Source organism: Hemitrygon akajei, chromosome 9 (assembly GCF_048418815.1).
Source record: "Hemitrygon akajei chromosome 9, sHemAka1.3, whole genome shotgun sequence".
NCBI classification, from domain to species: Eukaryota; Metazoa; Chordata; class Chondrichthyes; order Myliobatiformes; family Dasyatidae; genus Hemitrygon; species Hemitrygon akajei.
Genome location: NC_133132.1, coordinates 98,433,472 through 98,457,780, shown reverse-complemented (window position 1 = coordinate 98,457,780; position 24,309 = coordinate 98,433,472). Strand labels below are relative to the sequence as shown.

Genomic DNA, 24,309 nt, shown 5'->3' with positions numbered 1-24,309 from the left:
AGTTTTGCTACAACAAGTGTATGGGACATTGGAAAAAAGTTGAATTTCCCCATGGGGATGAATAAAGTATCTATCTATCTATCTAATTCAGAAACCAGTTTTAAAACATGACAATAACTGGCAGGTTAATGAGAATCACCACCGTCTGGGCTCTCTTCTCGCTGCTACCATCAGGCAGGAGATACAGCACTCTTGGATCCCATACCACAAGATTTGGGAGCAGTTGTTGCCCTGCAACCATCAGACTTTTGAACCAGCATGGATAACTTCACCCAACTCAACTCTGAACTGATTCTACAACCTACAGACTCACTTACTCACTTTCAAAGGCTCTACAGCTCATGTTCTCAGTGTTTTTTTAATTGCATAATTTGTCTTCTTTTGCATGTTGTTTTTGTCAGTCTTTTGTCAGTTTTTAATAAATTCTATTGAATTTCTTTATTTTCCTATAAATTCCGGCAAGGAATGAACCCCAAGATAGTATATTGTGACATATACATACTTTGATAATAATTTGACTTTGAATTTTGATAGTAGAATAAAAATAGCAATCTTACCAATCCTGACGAAGGGTCTTGGCCTGAAACGTCAACTGTACTTCTTCCTATAGATGCTGCCTGGCCTGCTGTGTTCCACCAGCATTTTGTGTGTGTTGGTTGAACAATCTTATATTTCCATTGTACCTTTCACAATTTTAGTGCTTTAAAGTCAGTTATGTTTTTTTTGGATTATTTGTTGTAAAAAGGAAAACCAAAAATCATTACATCATTACTATTCAGTTTCAGGAAAAGCATTGAAAAGATGAGAAGGAAAAAAGCATTTATTCATAAAACTTAAATAAACAAATTATATGGCAAAATTACAGTAGGGAATACACAGCCTCGAAACCTGCACTGGAGCAAAAATACAAATTAACACATATTACAACATTAATCTCATATCCAGATCATATTTAACACTCATTGAGTGTTACTTTTCAATAATGAAGATAAAACACAGATTGCTGATCAGGAATTTGAAATTAATTACTCACGATCAGTCTCTGAATAACCTTGAAGCTAAGTTTGATGAATGTTATAATTACTACATCCACACCTCTCACTGTGAATCATCCACAAGCAAATCACACTACCTGCTGTGGATCAATAAACATGTTAAAATATTTAAAAAGGAAAACAGAAATATAGGTATAGTTGCCCGCTGGTCAAGAAACGTGGGAAAGCTGGAGAGAGCTGAGTTTCAGCGGAACTAGCAGTTTATCTTTCAGCAACTTCCTTTTAAAGTGGAAGGTAGAATTGGCTCCAAATGCACGAATCCTCAGAGCTGTAATGACCTGTGTGCTTTGTGAGGTTGCATTCAGAAACTGCTTCATTCCAGCTTTGGTACAGCATGTAAGTCCTGCCATTAGCATTCTGAGCTGCAGTCAGCAGTGGTCAGCAGCACAATTTCCAGGGCAGTTACTGGACAGATCCTCCTCATCTGGAATTCAAAATCAAGAACACCATTTATCAGAACAAAAAAAAAGGGTATCTATTTCTACAGGATCTTCACAACCTAAAGAGCACTTTGCAGTCAATGAAGTTGTTTGTTACATTATGTATTTGACAGAAGGTGGAGAAAGGCTCTCCCCTGTGAAATCCTACTGTTTTTTAAATAACCATCAGAAATGAAGGTGTTTAAGCAGAGTAATCTTCTAATTAGCCTCTAATATCCTGTCAGAACACACAGGATGAAATATTCTGGTACTGTGCTTGGCATTCAGGATATGTTTCTGGGAAACTGTTCTGCAATGGAACCAGTGTAAAAGGAGATAGAACATAGAACATAAAACAGTACAGCACAGGAACAGGCCATCCGGCCCACAATGATGCACCAAACCAACTAAAAAGCAAATCAAAAACACACAAACACTAATCCCTCCTATCTACACCATGTCTGTATCCCTCCATTTTTACATCCATGTGCCTATCCAAGTGTCTCTTATAAGCCTCTAATGTATTTGCCTCTACCACCATACCAGGCAGCACAGTCTAGACATCCATGACTCTCTGAATAGAAACTTACCTCTCACATCCCCCTTGAACCTACCCCCTCTCACCTTCAATACATGCCCTCTGGTATTCCATATTTCAACACTGGGAAACAGATGCTCTCTGTTCACTCTATTTATGCCTCTCATAATCTTGTAAACCTCTATCAGATCTTCCCTCAGCCTCTACAGAAAACAAACAAAGTTCATCCAGCCTCTTATGATACCACATGCCCTCTAAACCTGATAAACCTCTTCTGCACCCTCTATAAAACCTCAACATCCTTCCTATAATGGGGCAACCAGAACTGTACGCAATACTCCAGATGTGGCCTAACCAGAGTTCTTGAAAACATTTATTAATTTTATGGTGATTGAAGGGAAGTATAGGGAGGATATCAATGAAAACTTTTTTTTTCCTTACACAGTGACATTGGTGGGTACAAAGAACATCCTGCCGGGGTGCTGGTAGAGGCAGATACATTGGGGACATTTAAGAAACTCTAAAATAGGCACATGGGCAATAGAAAAATGGAGGCATACAGTATGTGGGAACAAAGTGTTAGATTGACCTTAGAGTAGGTTAAAGGGTAGGCACAACATTGTAAGCCAAAGGGCCTGTACTGTGCTATAATGGTCTATGTTCTATGTTTTAAAACTGTGCATTACTGAAACCAATGTTGTGCACACTGGGGTGAAACTGATTCTGCAGATGCCAGAAATCTTGACCAACACACACAAAATGCTGGAGGAACCCAGCAAGTCAGGCAACATCTATGGAGGGAAATAAATAACCCCTCCATAGATGCTGCCTGGCTTACTGAGTTCCTCCAGCATTTTGTGTGCGTTGCGGCATAAATCCCTACCTCCCACTCTTACAGTGCAGACTGCTCACAGCTTGGCGTGGTAAGACTACCTGTAAAGGCTAAGCTGGGCTGTCTGCTCATTGCTGAGTGGCAGGACCAAGTGAGTCACCAGTGTACATGTAAAATCACTCTAACATTCAGAAAATGTTTGATCTTCTAGGCAGATATATTTGGCAATGCTCAGTATGAGTAAGTCTTGGATAAATGGAAGCTGAAAGCCACATACAATGTAAAGTGCAACTGTAACACTGCTTATTCTGTACAAAAGTCTCCTCATATCCCTTCTCATCTAACACTATCAACAATCTTTCTTGTATATTTATCTTGAACCTCTTTAAATAGATCCTTGCTGCTTTTCACAACAACTCTTAATACTAGCAAGTTCCACATTCTAATTTTTTGAGTAATTGAGTTTCTCCAAACTCAATTAAGTTATTAAGTTTATCAGTGAGATTTAAATTACAGTTGAGATATTATATGCCTTTTGTGTTGTAAACTTATAGGCTTCTATTAACAGATCCTAATCAAAAAGCTTACTGACAAAATTTGCCTTACAGTCCACTGATCTCGCTGCATTCCGCAGAATGTGGCCTCTTGTACCACTTACCTCCAACTGGAGGTCTAGCCTTTGGTTATCTACACTCTGGGTTCTATAAACCATCTTCAAAGACCAAATAAACTACTTAAGGACAGCACAAGGCTGTGAAAGTCACCAGTATCTTTCTTTAAGAAAATTTAAAACATTGGTCACAAAGAATCCTCTCAAAACAGGATGAATATTTGTTAAATTATCTAGGATACATTCAAAGTACCACTGGACAAGGTCTGAGGTGGTACTGGGCTGACTGTGACTATTTTATTATCATTCTTAAATCATCAATTAAAGGTGACACAGACTGCTAATTCAGTATGAAAAGAATCATGCATTCATGCGTAAACTTTCTGATGGCAGCCTATATATATATTTTTTTCTTAATTGAAAAAAAAGTATTTATTTATTTATTTTACCTTCGTAGGAAATTGCACACCAAATACAGTAGAAATAGGTCTTTCTGAGATAGTCTGTCACTGCCTGTAGCTTTTCTTTGGTCTGGAAACAAGAAAACATTGTTTCAATTAGTATGTTATGAGAATGAGAAGGTGACATTATAGAGATTTTTAGAATCATAAGGGGCATAGATAAGGTGGATAGTAGCAGCCTGTTCAGCAGGGTAGGGGAGTTGAGAAGCGAAAGATTTAAAAAGGGCAATTATTTAAATATAATGAGTATATGAAATGAGGAAGTGGTTGACGTAGGTACAATAGTAGTATATTTAGGTATATGGAGGCCTGTGGGGGGTGAGGGGGAAGGAATTTAGAGTTATATATGCCCAAAGCTAGGTGGGCACCTTGGGTCAAAGGGCTGTATTGCTCTATGACTCTATTTTACAACTGGATAAACTGGATAATTTGTATGTACCTGATGTGGTTCTTACACATTATAGTGAGGTGAGTAGAGAATAATTCCAGGCTCAATGATCTTTGGGAATATGAAATATAGAGGGCAGGATGTCGCCAATTAAATTATAGCAGAGCAAGATCTGCGAATCCTTATTCTAAAACTATATCCCCACAAGGAGAAACATACACTCACCATCTATCCTGTGAAGACCCCTCAGAGACTTATTTCAGTCAGATTTAAACTCTGCTGCTGTTTGTAAAGAGCTTGTTTGTTCTCCCCATGACCTTGTGGTTTTGCTCCAAATGCTTTAGTTTCCTCCCACATCCCAAAGATGTGCAGTTCATTAGGTTAATTAGTCACATGGGTGTAATTGGGTGGCATGGGCTCGCTGGGCCTGTTACTGTGCAGTATCTCCAAATAAAATGGTGAGTATAGGGCCCATTCTGATTCAGCTTCCTCATAGGACCACCATACAAGACAATCAGAATGGCATTTGTGATGGGACTGAAGACAAGGTTTCAGTCTTCCCGAAAATTTGCTGGAGGAAGCTTTTGCCCATTTAGTCTTGAATGCTAGGCTAGATTTCTAAACAGTTGAGCTGGTTGCTGTCAGAGCACACATAGTAATGGACACTTTGTTTTCTGACGATGTGAACAAGGGGCAACATGTAGATGAGAAACAGACAGCACCAAGGACACAGCCTTTGGGGAGCAACAGAGGTGACAGGACAGAAACAGAAAGAGAACCCATTGCAGGGGATTCCCTGGCTTCAAGTGGATAGATGTGTGTAGAACTGGGTGACAGCTGTCCTACCCAACTAGCAGCAACGAAAAGGCACTGGAGGAAGAAGTTGAGGTCAACCATAATGAAGGCTGCAATGGGACCAATGGTACAAAATGGGACCAAATAATTGGGACAGGAGACTGCTGCTGAACAGTTTTTAACTAATGTCAGTTGCATGTACTTGTGTGGCTGTTACATACTACACTGTGCTTAGAGCAAATAGTTTTTACATAGCATCAGTAGCGTGTGTTTGTCTTCTTAATTAATTGGGCCAAAACACACTGGTCCAGAAGTGTCCCAATTAACCGGAATCCACTGCACTTAACTTTCTTTCTGTCAAAACTAAGTTTTTGGAATCATTAAGTCTAAATAATTCAGTAGACCAGAAGGAGCCTGGCACCAAACCATATGGAACATACCAAAACTCCCAACAACCAATAATTGTTGCTTTTCCTAACTGCACATATTCTTAATCCACTTTGCCACTTTCCCTTGGATGCTATGAGTTGCTAATTGATTCATAAATTTATTACACAAGTATTTTTTATTTATTGAAATTCAGATCAGTAAATGAATGGAAGGAGTATGGAGGGCTATGGTTCAGGTGTAAGTCGATGGGATTAGGCAGAATAAGTTTGGCAAGGACTAGATAGGACTAAGGACCATGTTTCTGCACTGTAGTACTCTATGACTCATCAATTATCTATATGGGAAGGATGAATACTATATGAAATGGTCTTCATTGACACGCCGCAGCTGATTTTATTAGCAGGTTTATTATCAATAAAATATGTTGTGAAATCTGTTGTTTTGCAGCAGCAGTGTATAAAATTACTATAGGCTACAAAAGAAATAGAGTATTTCGGACTTCTGGTAAGATGGCGATTGCTTAGCTGCTCCGAACTTTTGTTCCGTTATTGTCGCTATCTTTGCACTAAATGTCTCCATTTTTTAAACCTTAGGAACTTTTTCGGTTTCTTTTACTTGCCTGTGAACACATCTACCTTACAATGTCTAGCAAGAGTTCTAAATCCGGGAGAAAGGAAGCTCCAGCTCTCTCGGCTGAGACTCTAGCTGCGCTCGAACAGCTCCGTGATGAAATTTTAAAGGAATTTAAAACCGCTTTCAAACAGTTGGAAGCCAAAGGGGATCAACGATAGAGTCGACAAACATGCTGAACACTTATCTCGCATCGATTCAACTTCTGAAGATTTAGAAAGTCGTGTTCGATACTTGGAGACTCTCTGTTCCAGCTTAGAGGAAAAATGTAACAAACTCCTTTCCAAAATGGTGGATCTCGAAAATCGCAGCAGACGCTGCAATCTCCGAATTCTTGGGTTGCCAGAGGCCACCGAACAGGGATCAACCGTGAAGTTTTTCGCCGAGTTTCTCTGTGAGCTATTCGGGAAAGATTTGCTTCCGAACCCGCCTGAGCTCGAACGGGCACACAGGGTCCACGTTCCCCCCGGAATTCTGGGCTCCCGCCTGCGACCGGTAATCTTGTGCTTCCATCAATACCAGGTAAAACACCGTCTGATTATGGAGGCACGTCGCAGAGGTACTTTTACTTTCCAGGATACAATCATTCGCTTTGTGGAAGATTTTGCGCCCCAGACCTTAAAGATGCACGCTGAGTTTAAAGGCGCAATGAAAGTGCTTTTTGATCGTGGTTTTAAACCCTCTCTTCGTACTCCTGCCGATCTACAAATCAAGCTTAATACTGGAAAATATAAGTGGTTTAAGTCAGTGAAGGAAGCTGAAGCATTTGTGGAAAGTCTTCCGGCTATCCAGTCATCTTCGGAACCTGATCGGACCTCCTAAAATGGTGGATAAGTACTTCTCGTAGTAAAATTACTTTTTCTGGACTCAGACTTTACTTGAATCACTCAGACATTATTCATTGAAACTCTAAGGGCTGTTGACAATCTCTCCCTGGAGTTTGTGTGTCTTTTTTAAATAGACATTCTGTGCTTAATGTTTCCCTATGGACGTTTAAATAGTACATGTGCAATCTATTTTATTCTTGTATAACTTTATCTACAGAGTTCTACAACTGACTCTAACTTGTTTTGGAGGTTTGAAATCTTTAGTGAAGGCCTCCCTGTTTGTTGGTTCACAGTTTAATTGCTGATTTATTTTTCCTTTTTTTTATATTTATTTTTTTTTCCTTTTCTTCACCCTTTTTTCTAATCTCTGATTTTTTTTTCCTCTCTGTAAATGGTTGATAAGTACTCTACTTGAATTTATAATTTTCCCCTTCCTCCCCTTTTTTTTCCCCTTTCTCTTACTTTATTCTTCTATAATTTTTCGCGGGTAGGTTAGTTTTGGTTTTCTTCCGATTTTCTCTGTATTAAGTTTTATATTTCTGCAGAAGATGTTCTAATTTGTAGTTATGCTTTCTAGTGCATAAACTAGTTACTATTTGCTATAGTATTTATACGGAACTGCTGTTAATGACACAGATCTGGAAGTTGTATTTGGGTTAATTTTTTTGGTAGAGCTAGCTGCTTTTTTTGGTAGCTGTCTAGTTTTGGGTTGTGTGGGTGGGGTAGGTTTTCTAGTTCCAACATCACTCACTGTATTTATTGTTTTTCTTTATTGCTCAGGACATGTATATGTTTTGACTTTACGAATCTATGTTTACATCTCTGCTCCCAGACTGCTATTGTACTGCTTGACTTTTTATATGCCTGCTGCCTTTTATGCATTAGTAATTGATAATGGCTAGTGCACTTAAATTCGTGAGCTGGAATGTAAAGGGATTGAACCACCCTGTTAAAAGGAGGAAGGTATTCTCACATATCAAACAACTCAAAGCTGACATTGCTTTCCTTCAAGAAACTCATATTCGTTGTTTTGATAACTCCCGGCTTCTGTCAAAGTGGGCGGGTCAGCATTTTCATTCATCCTTTGCCGCTAAAGCTAGGGGAGTCTCCATTCTTATTAACTCAAATATTCCTTTTGAACTCCATAATAAAATATCTGATACAAATGGCCATTTTATTATTGTTTCTGGTAAACTATATAACACTAAAGTTGCACTAGCAAACCTGTATGCCCCCAACTTTGATGATGTTAACTTTTTTGAACGGTTTTTTTCCTCACTACCAGACTTAAACTCATACTCTCTTATACTGGGTGGTGACTTCAACTGTTGGTTGGATCCTAATCTGGATCAATCATCCTCTGTTACCAGATCACCTACTAAATCTGCCTTAGCTATCCAATTGTTTCTCTCTAATTTTGGTATCTCTGATATATGGCGTTTCCTCCATCCTACTGAGAGAGATTATTCTTTTTTCTCACATGTTCACCATACCTTCACTAGAATTGACTATTTCTTACTCGATAACCAACTTATTCCATTTGCCCACTCTTGTGACTATCAGAGTATACTGATTTCTGACCATGCCCCAATTACTCTCTCTCTCTGAACTTTCCTGGTCTCCCTCAGAGGAATAAACACTGGCGGTTTGATTCAACTTTATTATCAGATGATGATTTTTAAAAATTTATTAAGGATCAGATAACCTTTTATTTTAACACTAATACATCACCTGAAGTGCCATCCCAGGTTGTCTGGGGTGCCATGAAAGCATATCTGAGGGGTCAAATAATCTCTTACACAGCAAATCTCAACAGAAGATCCTGTGCAGATCGATTAGACCTCATTAACCAGATTAAAGAATTGGATCAAATATATGCTCAAACTAAGAACCCTGAATTATACAAGAAGAGCGTTGAACTCCAAACTAAATTTAATCTTCTGTCCACTCAACCTGTCGAACGCCAACTTCTCAAAAGCAAGAGTCACTTTTACATTGATGGGGATAAGTCTGGTAAATTCCTAGCCAATCAGCTGAGGCGTTCCAAAGCCAAACTACATATTACATAGATCCGGAAGGAGAACGGAGACTTTACATTGGATCATTTAGAAATTAATGACGCATTTAAAAATTTTTATTCTCGGCTTTATTCCTCTGAGGCTTTGAATGACAATATCTCTGCTGATCAATTTTTACAGAATCTGAATATCCCTTCACTTTCATCTGATTTTAAAGCCAAACTTAATGCGCCTATATCATCAGAAGAAATATCTTTTGCAATTTCTGCACTGTCCTCAGGGAAATCTCCTGGACCTGATGGGTTCCCTGCAGAATTTTATAAATCATTCTCTTCACTTCTTTCTCCTCAGTTACTTTCAGTATTATCTGACTCGTTTAATTACGGCAAATTGCCACCCTCTTTCAATGAGGCATCTATTATTCTTCTATTAAAAAAGGGCAAAGACCCAACAGAGTGTTCCTCGTATAGGCCGATTTCTTTGCTCAATGTTGATGTAAAGATCTTAGCTAAAGTTTTGGCTCATAGATTAGAAACCGTTATTCCCTCCATTATCTCTGATGACCAAACAGGCTTTATTAAAAACCATCTCCCTTTTTTTAACATTCGGCGTTTATTTAATATCTTATACTCACCTCCAACTGGGATTCCTGAATGTGTTATTTCCCTCGATGCGGAGAAAGCATTTGATCGTATAGAGTGGAACTATCTTTTTGCAGTCTTAGAAAAATTTGACCTCGGTCAAAGTTTCATCTCTTGGATCCAATTGCTGTACCTGTGTCCTATTGCTTCTGTTTTAACTAATTTTCAGAAATCCCAAGTATTTAATCTCAAACGTGGCAAATCAGCAAAAGTTTCTCTTTATGCTGATGACTTATTACTCTTTCTCTCAAATCCGTCTACATCCTTACCTCTAATGTTTTCACTTCTTGACCAGTTTAGCTAGATCTCTGGCTATAAACTTAATTTACATAAGAGTGAACTTTTCCCAATTAATAAAGAAGCACAAGAACTAACATTTCGTGATCTCCCTTTTAAAGTAGTCCATAATCAATTTACTTATCTTGGAATTACAGTCACAAGGAAGTTTAAAGATCTCTTTCGTGAAAACTTTGCCAATCTTTCATATTCTATAAAACAGAGTCTGGTACAATGGTCACCTCTATCTATGTCTTTGGTAGGTCGCATTAATGTTGTTAAAATGTATGTTCTCCCCAAATTTTTATACTTATTTCAATCTATCCCAATTTTTATTCCTAAATCTTTTTTTGATTCCTTAGACTCTATTATTTTGTCATATCTGTGGAAGAATAAGCGCTCTAGAATTAATAAAATCCATCTCCAAAAATCTAAAAAAGAGGGTGGCATGGCTTTACCTAACTTTCGTTTATATTATTGGGCAGCTAATATACATTGTGCTACCTTTTGGTCTTTCTTCCACGGTCAACCCGAGTGACCTAACTGGGTGGCAATGGAGTTGAGCTCCACTAAAGAATTATCTATCTCTGCACTTCTTGGCTCTGCACTCCCTAGCAGTCTGTCCAGATCAATAGCTAATCCTCTTGTTAGACACACTTTGCGTATATGGGCTCAGTTTAGGAAATACTATGGTTTCCATGGGTTTTCCGTTTCCAGCCCTGTCGCACATAATCACCTTTTTTTACCTACTACGTACGATTCAGCATTCCATGTTTGGTATAGGAAGGGCATTAGACATTTTGAAGATCTTTTCATTGATAATCACTTCGCTTCTTTTCAGCAGCTCTCTGTTAAGTTCAATCTGCCCAACGCTCATTTTTTCAGATATCTCCAAATCAGACACTTTACTGCTCCTTTAATTTCTAACTTTCCTGAAATGCCTGCAAAAAATGCTATGGACCTATTTCTTTCCATTAATCCACTAGGTAAAGGTTTAATATCAATTATTCGAGATAAATTAGCAGCCTTACGACGGGCCCCTGTGGATAAAATTAAAATGGCCTGGGAGCAGGATTTAAATACCTCCTTATCCGATGAGAGCTGGGACTCAGTTCTCAAATCGGTTAACTCAACCTCTCTTTGTGCTCGCCATTGCCTTTTACAGTTTAAGATTGTTCATAGAGCCCATATGTCTAAATCTAAACTATCTCGATTCTACCCTAACATTAGTCCGCTCTGTGATAAATGCAAGAGGGGCGTGGCCTCTCTCATCCATATGTACTGGTTCTGTCCTAGCTTGGAGAAATTTTGGAAAGATGTCTTCACTACGTTATCGTGTATTCTGAATCAGCACCTAGAACCAAACCCCTTAATTGCTTTGTTCGGTTTTTGGGGCGAGACAGATTTACGTCTGGGTCCGACCAAATGCCGAATATTATCCTTTGCCTCTCTCCTGGCTAGACGCTTGATCCTCCTTAGATGGAGAGATGTTGCCCCACCCACTCATGCGCAATGGCTTAACGACATTATGGCCTGCTTGGACCTCGAAAAAATTCATTATTCAGTTCTTAATTCGGATCTAAAGTTCCCTAAGGTCTGGGGACCTTTTATCGAGTACTTTCATAACCTTCCTCTTGACTAGGGTTTTTTCTTTTCTTTTCGGTCCCTTGCTTTCAGCTCCCTTTTTTTTTCTGGTAGTAGGCATTATTATCCTCTGTTGCTAAGTGTATTCACAGTCTGGGAGTTTGACTGTCCTGATTTATACTCTCTATATTGTGTTGTGGTTGGTCTGGAGTTGTTGTTTTTTCTTGTGTTGTGGGGCTTGGGGAGGATACTAAACTTACTTGTCTTCAATTTAGGTGTTTTTTTTTGTCAAATTCTCTTCCTTTGTAGCATATTATCATTGTATGCTTAATTTTGCACTGTATTAATGTTCCTCATTGGGATTTGGGGTTTTTAATTTGTAAAATGTTTTGAAAAACTAATTTAAAAAAAAAGAAATAGAGTATTTCTAAAAATTCAGTAGTACAAAGGGAGAACAAATACTGAGTTGGTATTCATGGTGTGATGGCAGAAAACCATCTAGACCATTGTTTCTCAACCGGGTTTCCACTAGAGGTCACCAGGGATTCCACGAGAGATCGTGATTAAAAAAAAACATTGTTTTGAACTTGATGCAACACACGATGCTTGTAGCACTCGCAGTGGTGGGCAGTGACCAAGCAGCCCTATTAGCAATCTTGTTAGATGTCTCTCAGCCCAGCGTGGCAGTACGCAGTAGGACCCTGTTTATTTGGTTGAGCCCATTCTCGGTTTTTGACACAAGATGGGGAGGCCGCTGATAATTAGTGAGTGCTGTATCGCACGGAGGGGAGGACAGTAGCTAATGAGGAGCATGAAGTCATTTTCCGAGCAATGAATGGACTCGCCCAACTTAAGCTGTGACGTCAGCCTCCCCCATCTTCCCCTTTCATCATATGAACCAGTTGAACAAGTCTCTGAAAGGCCCTGGAGAAAATATTCTGACTTCAAGTGACAAGATTCTTGGATTTAAAAGGAAACTGAATTTTTGGAAAAATCATGCTGTAAAAGGAAATCTTGAGATGTTTCCACTGCTTCTTGGGGTTGAGAGTGGGGAAGGATATCGGAAAGTTTTGAGTCTTATTGAAAACCACTTAAAAGAAATGCAGAACAAAATTGAACAGCATTTTCCCTCCCATTCAAAACAAGTGTATGACTGGGTGAGGGACCCTTTCTCTGAAACTTCTGCTCAGCCTGAGAATTTGACTTTGAGAGAAGACAAAGAACTTCGTGAGCTGCAGTATGACCGTGATGAGATGAGATTTACTGACCTGCCCCTAAACAAGTTCTGGATTTCTGTGAAAGAGTATCCTGCCATTCATAGGAAAGCAATGAATGTTTTGCTGCAGTTTTCAAATTCTTACACGTGAGCAAGCATTTTCTTGTTTAATAAGCATCAAGAGCAAGAATAGCGCTCACCAAGTTAAAGGTGAAATCCATGTGTGCTTATCTCAAGATTGAGTATTTGTGCAGCAAAAAACAAGCACAGGTTTCACAAGCTAGGCCTATATTTGAGCCTGATCATGTCAATTACCGGTACTAAGAAAATGTTTTTTCAAAGTCTCGTATAAAGTTGTGTCTTGGGCTATATTTTTATTCATATTGCTTTGGCTTATGGTTTTTAGTAACTTTACTATTCAATATTGTCAATGTTCATGTTGTAAAATAGCATTAATTAAAATCAATTTACAACCTTTATTTAAATTAAATCTACCGAGCCTTACCTTTAGAAAAATTAAATCCCATTTTGTCTTAAGCCAGTTATTTAACAGAAATTTATTATGTTTGCCTTATGAGTTTTTTTAAAAAGAAAGAGATTAAGTTCAAGAAAGGTAAGCTAAGCTTAACTGCCTGTTTTTTTCCAAGGAAGGTTGCTAAAAATTCATTCTCTTCTCAAAAGAGCATTGACAATTATTTTTAGATGACTATATCTACAACTTCACGATCACATTAATGTACCGTGAGCTGTAGGTATAATTTTTACGCAGGGGTTCCCTGCAACCTGAAAATTATTTCCAGGGTTCCTCCAGAGAAAAAAAGGGTTGAGAAAGGCTGTTCTAGACCAACTCAACCAAATAAACACGGTCCTACTGCACACTGCCATACTGGGCTAAGAGATCTCAAATGAGATTGCAAACGGTGCACAGTCACAGCCCACCACTGTGAACGCTAGCACTGTGTGTTGCACCATTCAAAAAACAATGTTTATTTTAAAAAAATCACTATCTCTTGCGCAAATGCTAGCCAACTCTCGCAGAACCCTGATTGAGAAACCCTGCTCTACATTGATGATGATCAAAATTAAACTGGCAGTTAACGGACTGGAAAATACTTCAAAGTCAATTCTTAGCATTGTCCATTCGATATTACAACTTATTCTAAAATTACAATATAGCTTGAAGATTAAGAAAAATACAGTGAAAATTGCCATACTTTTTCAAACTTCTGAACATCCGATTCATCCTCGTCATCTTCTTCCTCATCATCAGTGGGCAGCCAATACCATGTTTTCTCTGGGATATCTATACCCTGTGCAAAAAAGTGAGGAAGAACATTTAGAAAGATATAAAAGTTAAACAGATGTATGCTCTTACACAAATGCACATTCACAAAAACTAACTTTATTCTTTGCACATTGTTTTACAGAATGCTAATGCATGCCACATTGTATTGCTATGTATACAATGAACTTGCAAACACAAGAGATTCTGCAGATGCTGGAAATCTACAGTAACACACACAAAATGCTGTAGGGACTCAGCAAATCAGGAGCGTCTATGAAGGGGAATAAGCAGTTAATGTTTTGGGCTTAGACCCTTCATCAGGACTGGAAGTGATGGTGTCAGTGAACTGCAGACAGTTCACAAGACAACTTCATTTACTTCTTCATCTTTCAAGTATGATTCAAAGATTTCAAGATTACGAAGTATGCTTTAGACCAAGGCTGCTCTAAACCAACTCATGGGAGGGATAGGGGTTGTAGGGTTAAGGGGGTGTAGGGTTAGGGCAGTAGAGAGAGGGGGAGAGATAGAAAGACTCTTGTCTTTGATCATGTAAATTTTCCAAACAGCACATGATGCCTCACACTAGGACCTGGGCACCCTACAGCAAAAGCCTAGAACATGCTGCCCAGCAACTTGCTCTGGCCCAGACTTTGCCCCCCAGCCCGAGTCTGCTCTTGATTTCTCTAAATCAGCTTGCAGCCCAGTGTGATCTAAACTTGCACCCAGGCCAATTGGATGGGCTTCGGAACTACTCTGCTTCTGGTCACGAGTGTAATTGGGCAGTGTGGGACAAAAGGATGTAAACTAAACATCAAAGCTGGTATGGAAGAAGAAATCAGGAATCCACGGGAAGTTGTGGAAACCTAGAATACTCTCTCCAAAATGAACTGAATTATTCAACAAGACTGATATATTTTCACCACCTAAGGCTTACGAGTGACATGGGGGTACAGTTCAGCAAAAAATATGCAGAAAATCGGTTTACCTTCTTTTCATCCAGTTGTTGACAGGCAAACTGGCTCTTCCGTAAATCACTTTCCATTTGACTTTGGTCCTTTTTGAATCTGAAACGTACCCTAGAAAGTAAAAAAGGGGAAAAGAATAAAACAATCCAATTGAAATTAGAGAGGCAGGGACTGGTCATGGATAGCTAGCACAGCATCTATAGAAATTTGTCATAGTCTTAGATGATATGACGAATCTATGCAAAGTTATAAGAATGTAGAAGTGCTTCGTGCCTTCTTTGTGATGACACTTACGTGCTAGTATAATATATTGAATGAATTATAATGGCTGAAATTGATAGAATGATGGGTGGGTTATAGTGAATGGACTCTGTACAATAGGCCATATTGGCTCGAGTCAGCACAATTGGCAGAGTGGATAGGGTGCAATAGACTAGTTACTGGATTCTGTATGGGATAGATTAACTGGAATCTGTACAACTGATATAGTGCTTTCGACCAAGTGGCATTTATACATTTGGTGCAATTGGATGTGCTGTGAATAGTTTTGAGGAGGAAATACAATGCCCCAAAATTTGACTGAATCAGGTCATAGTGTATGGGAGCTGCCTTCAGCTTTCAGGCTACATTATTTTTGGATATGAAACGTAAGCAGATAATAGTGCAATGTGAGGCAGTGAACATTGATAAACAATAGGGTTAAGTCTTACTCTCTTTAAACATTTAAATATAAGGATTTAATAACTAGCAATAGGGTGAATAAAGCATTAGATTAGACACAGAAAGATATACACTCAGTGGCCACTTTATTAAGTATCTCCTGTACCTAAGAAAATGGCCACAGAGTATGTGCTCATAGTCTCCTGCCTCTGTTGCCCATCCACTTCAAGGTTCGATGTGTTGTGTGTTCAGAGATGCTCTTCTGCACATTATTGTTGTAACATGTAATTATTTGAGTTACTGCTGTCTTCCTGGTAGCTTGAACCAGGCTGGGCATTCTCCTCTGACCTTTCTCATTAACAAGGCATTTTCATCCACAGAACTGCCGCTCACTGGAGCAGCACGCACAAAACACTGGAGGAACTCAGCAGGTCAAGCACCATCTATGGAAATGAACAAACAGTCGACGATGCTCCCCGACTTGCTGAGTTGCTCCAGCAATTTGTGTGTGTTGCTCTGGATGCAGCATCTGCCGAATCTCTTGATTACGATTTGCTGCTCATCGGACATATTTTGTTTCTAGGACCATTCTCTGAAAACTCTGGAGACAATTATGTATGAAAATCTCAGGAGATCAGCAGATTCTGAGATACTCACCCAACCCTTATCTGCTCACCAACAACCACTCCATGGTCAAAGTCACTTAGATCACATTCCTTCCCCCTTTCTGATGTTTGGTCTGAACAACAACTGAACCTCTTGACCATTTTTGCATGCTTTTATGCACTGCATTGCTGCCACGATTAGCTGATTAGATATTTGATTTAACAAGCTGGTGTATAGTTGCAGCTAATAAAGTGGCCACTGAGTGGAAACAAGAATTAATTTATATGGAAAAAGGTATAGAAAAATATAAGAAAAACCCTCTAATAGTAAGTAAATTGAGAGAGTGAGACACCACAATATCAATTCTTCCCTTTCTGGCTTTCTAAGTTTGAATTTCACAGTAAGATCATTAATTAGATCCAAATCAGGGTCCTCAAAATGTGAAATATCTGAAGTGGGTTCATTTGTAGTTACCATGGAAATCCAGAAATTACTTGATACTTCAGAGGTGGTTAACAGTGTATCCCATACTTACAAGGCAATGGGAATTTGTCTTACAATGTGTTAATGCACTCAATCGCCACTATATTAGGTACACCTGTACACCTCCTTGCTAATGCAAATATCTAATCAGCCAATTATGTCACAGCAACTCACGGCAGAAAAGCACGTAGACATGGGATAGAGGTTCAGTTATTGTTCACATCAAACATCAGAATGGGGGAGAAATGTGATCTAAGTAACTTTGATTGTTGAATGACAGAGTGGTTCGAATATCTCAGAATCTGCTGATCTCTTGGGATTTTCACACACAGTCTCTAGAATTTACAGAAAATGGTGTAAGAAACAAAAAATATCAAGTGAGCAGCAGTCCTGTAGATGAAAACACCTAGTTAATGAGAGAGGTCAGAGGAGTCTAGCCGGACTGGTTCAAGCTAATGGGAAGGTAGACAGTAACTCAAATAACCACACGTTACAATGGCAATGTGCTGAAGAGCATCTCTGAATGCACAACAAGCTGGACCTTGAAGTTGATAGGCTACAGCAGCAGAAGACCACGAACGTACACTCAGTGGCCATTTTTATTAGGTACAGGACGTACTTAATCAAGAGGCTACTGAGTACATTTCCAGATGTCACAAAGTCAGAATTTCAGGCTAATGAATAATGGCGATAACGTATAAAAGTCATTTTTAAAAATTCGTAGACATGTCCTCCCCAGTAGTGGAAGTTACCTATGTAAAGTTAGCTTGATACCGTCCTACAAGGGTGGTGCTCCTGTGACCACAAGGCTGGAAAGACACAACTAGAAAGGGATAAATTTGCAAGCAATTCTCATTGATAGTCTGCTTGGGTATAAATTTAAAACCCATCCTTAAGTCAGTCAGACCATTTTCAGTCTGAACTCTGCCTGTGTACAAGGACTTAAAAGTCTTTCTATCCCCAATCATCTCTGTAGCTATAATGATTTGAAATAAGATATTGATAATGACAATGTTAACACCCTTGAAATTATTAGGGATGGGATGGTCTTTCCAGCTAGGCTGAGGAAAGAAATGGAGCCCGAATACTTGACACTGAATGTACAGGTGACCAGAAGCTGACACAAATTGTTGGGTCCCATCTGGTTCATGTCCAGTGATCAGGGTTTGATTCCTATTGGAACAAGCTAACAATTTTATGTTTCCACCTTAAAATATTACAGGTTAAATTGTTTCTATAAATTCATGCTTTGTATTAAATAAATATATCAGGTAGTCATATACTATACCTATAATCATTAAAGGCAGCCTTCTCTGCTTGCTTTTTGACTTGCATCAATCGTTTTCGATATTCCATCCTTTCCTCAGCTTTCCGTTTCTTAGCTAGTTCATGGCCAATTCCACCACGTCCTTTAATGGTTTTAAAAAAAATTGTATTCCAATCAATCAAACACAAGCACTGCAACAAGGTTGCAAGCAATATTGTTGCCCTTGAGTCCATTCATTTCTGCCCACTAATCTCCTTCCTGGCATTTACCCCTGCAAGTGCCCAAGTTGCCCATTCATCTTCTCCCTTGCCTCCATTTAGGGCCCCAAACAGTCCTTGCAGGTGAGGCAACATTTCACCTGTGAATCTGCTGGGGTTGTCCAGTGCTCCTGATGCGGCCTCCTCTGTATTGCCAAGACACGTTGTAAATTGGGAGACCGCTTCGTCGACCACCCCGCCCCATCCACCAAAAGCGAACTTCCTGGTGGCCCAACGTTTTAATTCCCACTCTGACTTGTTGGTCCTCAGCCTCCTCTCTTGTGCCACGATGAGACCACCTCAGGGAAGAGGAGCAACACCTTATATTCTGTCTGGGTAGCCTCCAACCTGATGGCATGAATATGGATTTCTTCTTCTGGTTAAAAAAATTCCCTCTGCCTCCCCCTTTTCTGTTCTCCACCATGGCCTCTTACCTCTTCTCAGCTCCCCCTGGTACCCCTCCTCCTTTCCTTCCTCCTATGGTCCACTATCCTCTCCTATCAGATTCCTTCCTCTCCAACCCTTTAATTTTCCTACTCATCTGGCTTCACTTATCACCTTCCAGCTATCCTCTTTCCCCTCGCCCACCTTTTAATTCTGGCATCTTCCTCTTTCCTTTTCTGTCCTAAAGAAGGATCTTGGACCGAAATGTTGACTGTTGATTTCCATAGAGGTTGCAGACCTGCTGAGTTTCTCCAGCATTTTCTGTGTGTTGCTTCATTAAACTAATATTCCTCAGAAGTAGGAGGAAATTAAAAGCAATTATGTTCTGCTCATACTGAGTCCATATTGAATATGCTTCAAGATCTTCAGCACCATTAACTTCTGCCAGATTTAAAAAAATGCAGTGATCTTACCGGGGAATTTGTGAAACCCTTTTTTTAAACAAATACCAACTATTAGTTTAACCTTAATTGTAGGTAATAGATCTTTACCTATTTTGGATCTATTTTCTGGATGACCCCAAATTCTCTCCACTTTTAAATACCTTCTCAAAACCAGACTTGATGATTATGTTTTCATTTAAGCTTCCTCTACTTTCCTACACATGATAATTTTCTTATGTCAAAGATGCTACTTGGGTGTCATCTTACTCCCCACCCCACCCCTCTAATTCAGTTTGGTTTGTTCTCTCTTTGTAAAGCTCCTTAATATTTACTCTAACCACAAGAGATTCTGCAAATGATGGGCATAAAATGCTGGAGAAAGTCAGCAGGTCAATGGAGAGGAATAAATGGTTGACGCTTCAGCTCATGTCCTGATGAAGGGTAAGTAGGGGATAATAAGTTATGGACAGACTATCTTGGTGCCAGAAGCATGTCGACACTTGGACGCTGCCCCCAGCACATCCTCAGACTTTGCTGGTTGCTGACACAAACAATGCATTTCACTGTATGTTTCAATGTACATGTGACAAATAAAGCTAATTTTTAATCTTTAATCCTGGAGCCTCCTACTTAACAGTACCACTGGGCAGCAGTTCAAGATGATATAGACCTTATTGTCAAGGACTATAAAGGGTGGTAATAAATCTTGGCTTTGCCAACATCATTTACATCCTGTAAGTACGGTAAATATAAATAACAATCCAATCCAAAAATTCACATCAAACTGCTTTTAACAAACCTTTTTTGATCTGCAGAGGGATGGGTTCAACAATTCCAGATCCTGCAAAAGTAAAGATGACACTTAGATTTTAATATTATGTCAGTAACTCCTGATCTCCACCATAAAATATTATTGAAACTCTCTTTGTAATTAGGCCAATTTTTCAAGATATTAATTTGCATTGCATAATTTCCATGGTTTAATATTGTGGCCATATAAATAAACCACTACACTCAGAATGGCCAGAATGTGGTGTTTGATACCATGCAGAGTAGCTGCAATACAAGGCCAGACTGCTGTAAATACTGGCATGGATCAGCTGAGATGAAAGGCCTGTTTCTGCCCCACCAAGTTCTCTATATAGTGCCACGTAACAGGATTTGAAAGAATAAGGGTCCATTAAGCACAGAAGCAGAAAATACTGAAGTGCCTAGCTGATCAGATAGCACCACAGAAGGTGTGGTGTTGTGGTCTGAATTTTTGTTTTAATTAACTCATTGAATTAATGAGGCTTTTCCCCAGGGCTGAAATGGCTAGCACGAGGGGGCACAGTTTTAAGGTGCTTGGAAGTAGGTACAGAGGAAATGTCAGGGGTAAGTTTTTTTTACACAGAGAGTGGTGAAGGCAGGGAATGAGCTGCCCGCAACGGTGCTGGAGGCGGATACGATAGGGTCTTTTAAGAGACTCCTGGACAGGTACATATATAGGATAGGGGTCTGTGGGGTTGGGGATGGGGAAGGGTCTGTAGGATGATGTGGGGATGGGGAAGGGTCTGTGGAATGTTGGGGTTAGGAGATGGGGATGGTTAGCTGTATGTGGTACAGGAATAGGGACTGTATTGTGAGGGATATGGTGTGTTGAGGAGGGGAAACTTAAGGAAGAGGCTGTAGTCTATTTCCCCGTTGTGTTTAGAGTGACTGCAAGCTCTAGACTATTGGCTCACTTTTGGGGGTTGCTTAGTCTAAAACTTGTTTCGTCCACGTTCTTCTTTTCCTTATTCCTAGACTTAGCAGCTCTGTTCCAGCTAATTTAGTTACATAGCTGTTCATCAGATAGAGTTTTTGCATTCTAAATTGGAGATGATTTGGGGTAACTATCTTCAACTGTTGGAAGTGTTGCAGGGGACAAGAAATGATATATGATCTGTGCATTTGATTATCAGCAAATAATTTAAACTTTGAAAGTCAGTATTGGAAACCCAGCCGTAATGAACTTCAAAATATAAAAAGATAGTGAGACATCATTCAGACATAAAATGTTAAGGAATCCATGCTTTAATTATTTTTAGAAATAACTAAGACTTAGAGAATCCAGTTAGGAAGTACCTCTTTCTACAAGAAGAATGATGGTAATCAGAAGACAGGTTTAAAAACCACAAGGTGATCACAGTTTTTTGTGAACCCTACAAATTTTGCTGATCAGGAATATAGTATCTAAAATAATGATGGAGGAAAAATTGACAGTGATGTTCAAAAGGGTGTGAGATAAATGTCAAAATGCTTAATCACTGCAGGCCTGTATGCAAAGAACAAAGGAGTGACATTAATTGGACAACTTTTTAGAACAGTGAGTACAGCCATAATGGGCTATCACGATGGTGGGCTTTGTACCACATGTTAACCTTGGCGAAAATGCCACAGAGGAATGAGAAAAGGCGCAGAAGGATAACAGAAATTTCAGAGGCAGGTGTAGAAGATTTTTGTTAAAACACTATGACATCAAGGTGAGTAGGCACATTAAGATGTGGATATGTGATGATCTAATTGAAGCCAAAGGAAATGAATGTCCTACACCTGCTTGAGCAACAACACACGGAGTAAAGCAGAGATAAGTTGATATCCAAGTGGCATTTCAATTCTCTCCTTTGAGAACACTGCACATTATAGATTGATAGAGATATATTTTATGTCTATTTTATCAAGTTACTTTATACTGAATGATTTACCTTGGGATATTTTACCATTTATAAAAACACACATTCTAGCTGATACTTAAAATAATGGACCATTAAAGCAGTGATAAATTCCTTTGATTAATTCAGCTACAGCTTAGACATACAACTTCTGAAAAATGGTTCAAGTGTAGCAGAAAATTACTGGATACACACCATTCCTGCCAAGTCCTCGGCCTTCTTTGTACCCCATCTTCTGAAGCAATGCAAAGCCTCTATTTTCACTTCCCAACGAGCACTGTAGCATGGACTCGCGCCTTTCCTCTTCACGACTCACTCTTTTCTGGGTCTTTTCCTGCTCAGGTTTTTTCTCCTGGTGCTTTTTCACTTTTTCCACCTTTACCAGTCCTGGCTTGACATCCTGCCTATGGGCACATTAAAATCACCTTGCTTTCATTATCTTCTCTTTGATCCTTAGCCAGTACCTTAAATCAATTCTTCCAATTATCAACACCACCTTTTCTCCACTTAACAAAAGCAAATGGTATGATGTGTGTAATTCTGGTTGAATAGGATGTCACTGAGCTGGAAAGGATTCAGAAAAAATTCACAAGGATGTTACCAGGAGGAGAAGGGTTGAGTTATAGGAGACTGGATAGTCTGGGCCTTTTTCCTGGAGCATGAGGTCGAAAGAGGTGTACAAAATCATGAGGGGCACAGAAAAGGTCATTTTCCCAGGATATGGAAGTCTAGGACTAGAGAACATATGTTTGAGGTAGGAGGGGAAAGATTTAAAAGGGACCCGAAGGGTATTTTTTCAGACAGCGGGTGGTGGGTATATGGAAAGAGGTGCCACAGAAAGCTATAGAAGCATATACACATACAATTCTTAAAAGATATTTGAACACATACATGAGAAGGCCAAGAGATAAATAGGACCAGCTCATTTTGACATCTTGGTCAGCAATTGACCTGAAGGGACTGTTTCTATGCTTTATGCCTCTTCTTAATTCAGTTAGTATATCTAATCAGCTCTATAAGGAGGCCCATAACAAATATTGCTCTAAAGAGAATAATCCCAAATCCTTCATCTGTGACACCGTACTATTTAATCTCCACTGTATTTCTCCAAAGCTGTGTTATTCTGCTTTAGGTTATTACTGGACACAAACCTTCAGACATTTATAATGAAGGGTTTGCAAAATTCCTTGACTTCATGGCTGAATATTCACTTTGCCAACAATGGTCTAAATTTCAACTAATAAAAGGCAATAAACGTTCACTTCTCAGCATTATTAACAGCTTTGGGACAGAACTCTACCTAATGTTAAGTAACAGTAAAAATGTGATTACAATATTCAAAAGAAAAGGAAGGAGTTCTCCTGGCAAATTTGTTAACACTTCACTCTGAATCCACACTGATTAAATAACATTTATTCACCTTGTGGGAACCAGTAGCGATTTTCCACAGTTGCCTATGATAACTATTAAGTCTTTCATTGTTAGGGAAGACTCTGGTATAACTGTAAGCAAATGGCTTTAATAGATTTAGGTAGCACAGTCTGTGCTGCTGATTCACTACTCGATGAGCAAGGTTTCATCCTGACTTCAGGTTCTGTCAGTTCGGAGTGTGCATATTTTGTCCTAGCTGTTGCAAGACAACAAATTTCAAGTAATTTTAGTAGTCGGTGATAATAAATCTGATCCTGACTGCAACACACACAAAATGCTGTTGGAACTCGGCAAATAAGGCAACGTCTATTGAGGGGAATTAACAGTTGATGTTTTGGGCCGAGTCCCTTCATCAGGGCTGGAGAAAACCCCCTTCCTTTCCAATCCTGATGAAGGGTCTGTCAGAAACATCGATTGTCTATGTACATCCATAGATGCTGTCTGAATTGCTGAGTTCATCCGGCAATTTGTGTATGCTGCTCTAGTTTCCTAGCATTTGCATAATGTCTTGTGGACCTGATTCGGACTGCACTGATTTCCTCCACATCCCTAAGACTCGCAGGTTGGCCGCTTAATTGGCAGCTACAAATCACTCCTAGTTTAAGTGGGTGATAAGAAAATCGAAGAATTAATGGACATGGGAGTGAGAGTATTTTATGGGGAAATAAATGTGAGAACGGGGTTACTCAGATAGCCAGCACTGACAGGGGAAATATGTAATGACAAACTTTGAGTTTAACTTCAGCTGTCATTTTCCTTAACACTGAGCAGCAGAAAACAAGCACTGTGCGGCCGAGAGTACAAGATTTAGCACCAAGACAAACTGCTTCACGCCAGGCTGCGAAGTTAGTGGAAGAGGCAGAACTCGTCACCATACGAGGCGGGTCTGACACCGGCAGAAGACGTGCCGGCCATGTGTCATCACAATAACAATTCTGGTTGAGGCCCAATCCCAGAACCCTGAAGGATAGCTTACTTAAAATTTATAAAAGCATCCGACATATAATCGTCACCCTCTTCCTCCTCCTGTTCCAGGGTCGCCATCTTGTGCCTCTGGAACGGTTACGCAGCTCGCAATGCGGCTGCGCACGCAGGGCAGCGCTGCGGCGCGTGGCTGTGTCCGAGGACGAGTGTTGTGCGCGCGCGCGGCTATGT

General features: G+C 39.6%; 1 protein-coding gene across 1 annotated transcript; it reads right to left on the bottom strand.

Annotated features, from left to right (window-relative positions):
* Positions 1-802: 802 nt before the first annotated feature.
* Positions 803-24,286, bottom strand: gpatch11 (G patch domain containing 11). The gene is made up of 8 exons (XM_073056624.1): positions 24,131-24,286; positions 21,919-22,127; positions 19,830-19,871; positions 17,968-18,088; positions 14,951-15,041; positions 13,895-13,990; positions 3,904-3,985; positions 803-1,479 (listed from the first exon to the last, which is right to left on the bottom strand). Exons 1-8 carry the CDS (start codon positions 24,196-24,198, stop codon positions 1,424-1,426), a joined length of 765 nt encoding a protein of 254 aa, XP_072912725.1. The 5' UTR covers positions 24,199-24,286; the 3' UTR covers positions 803-1,423.
* Between the last annotated feature and the right edge of the window lie 23 nt (positions 24,287-24,309).

Bases quoted from the DNA above. Each gene is read 5' to 3' on its own strand.
- gpatch11 (XM_073056624.1), bottom strand. From the start codon at position 24,198: ATGGCGACCCTGGAACAGGAGGAGGAAGAGGGTGACGATTATATGTCG. The intron at 19,872-21,918 runs GTGTGTATCCAG...TTACTTTTGCAG, and splicing joins CCGAGGACTTGGCAGGAATG to GATCTGGAATTGTTGAACCC. The intron at 1,480-3,903 runs GTAAAATAAATA...TTTGAATTCCAG, and splicing joins GTGTGCAATTTCCTACGAAG to ATGAGGAGGATCTGTCCAGT.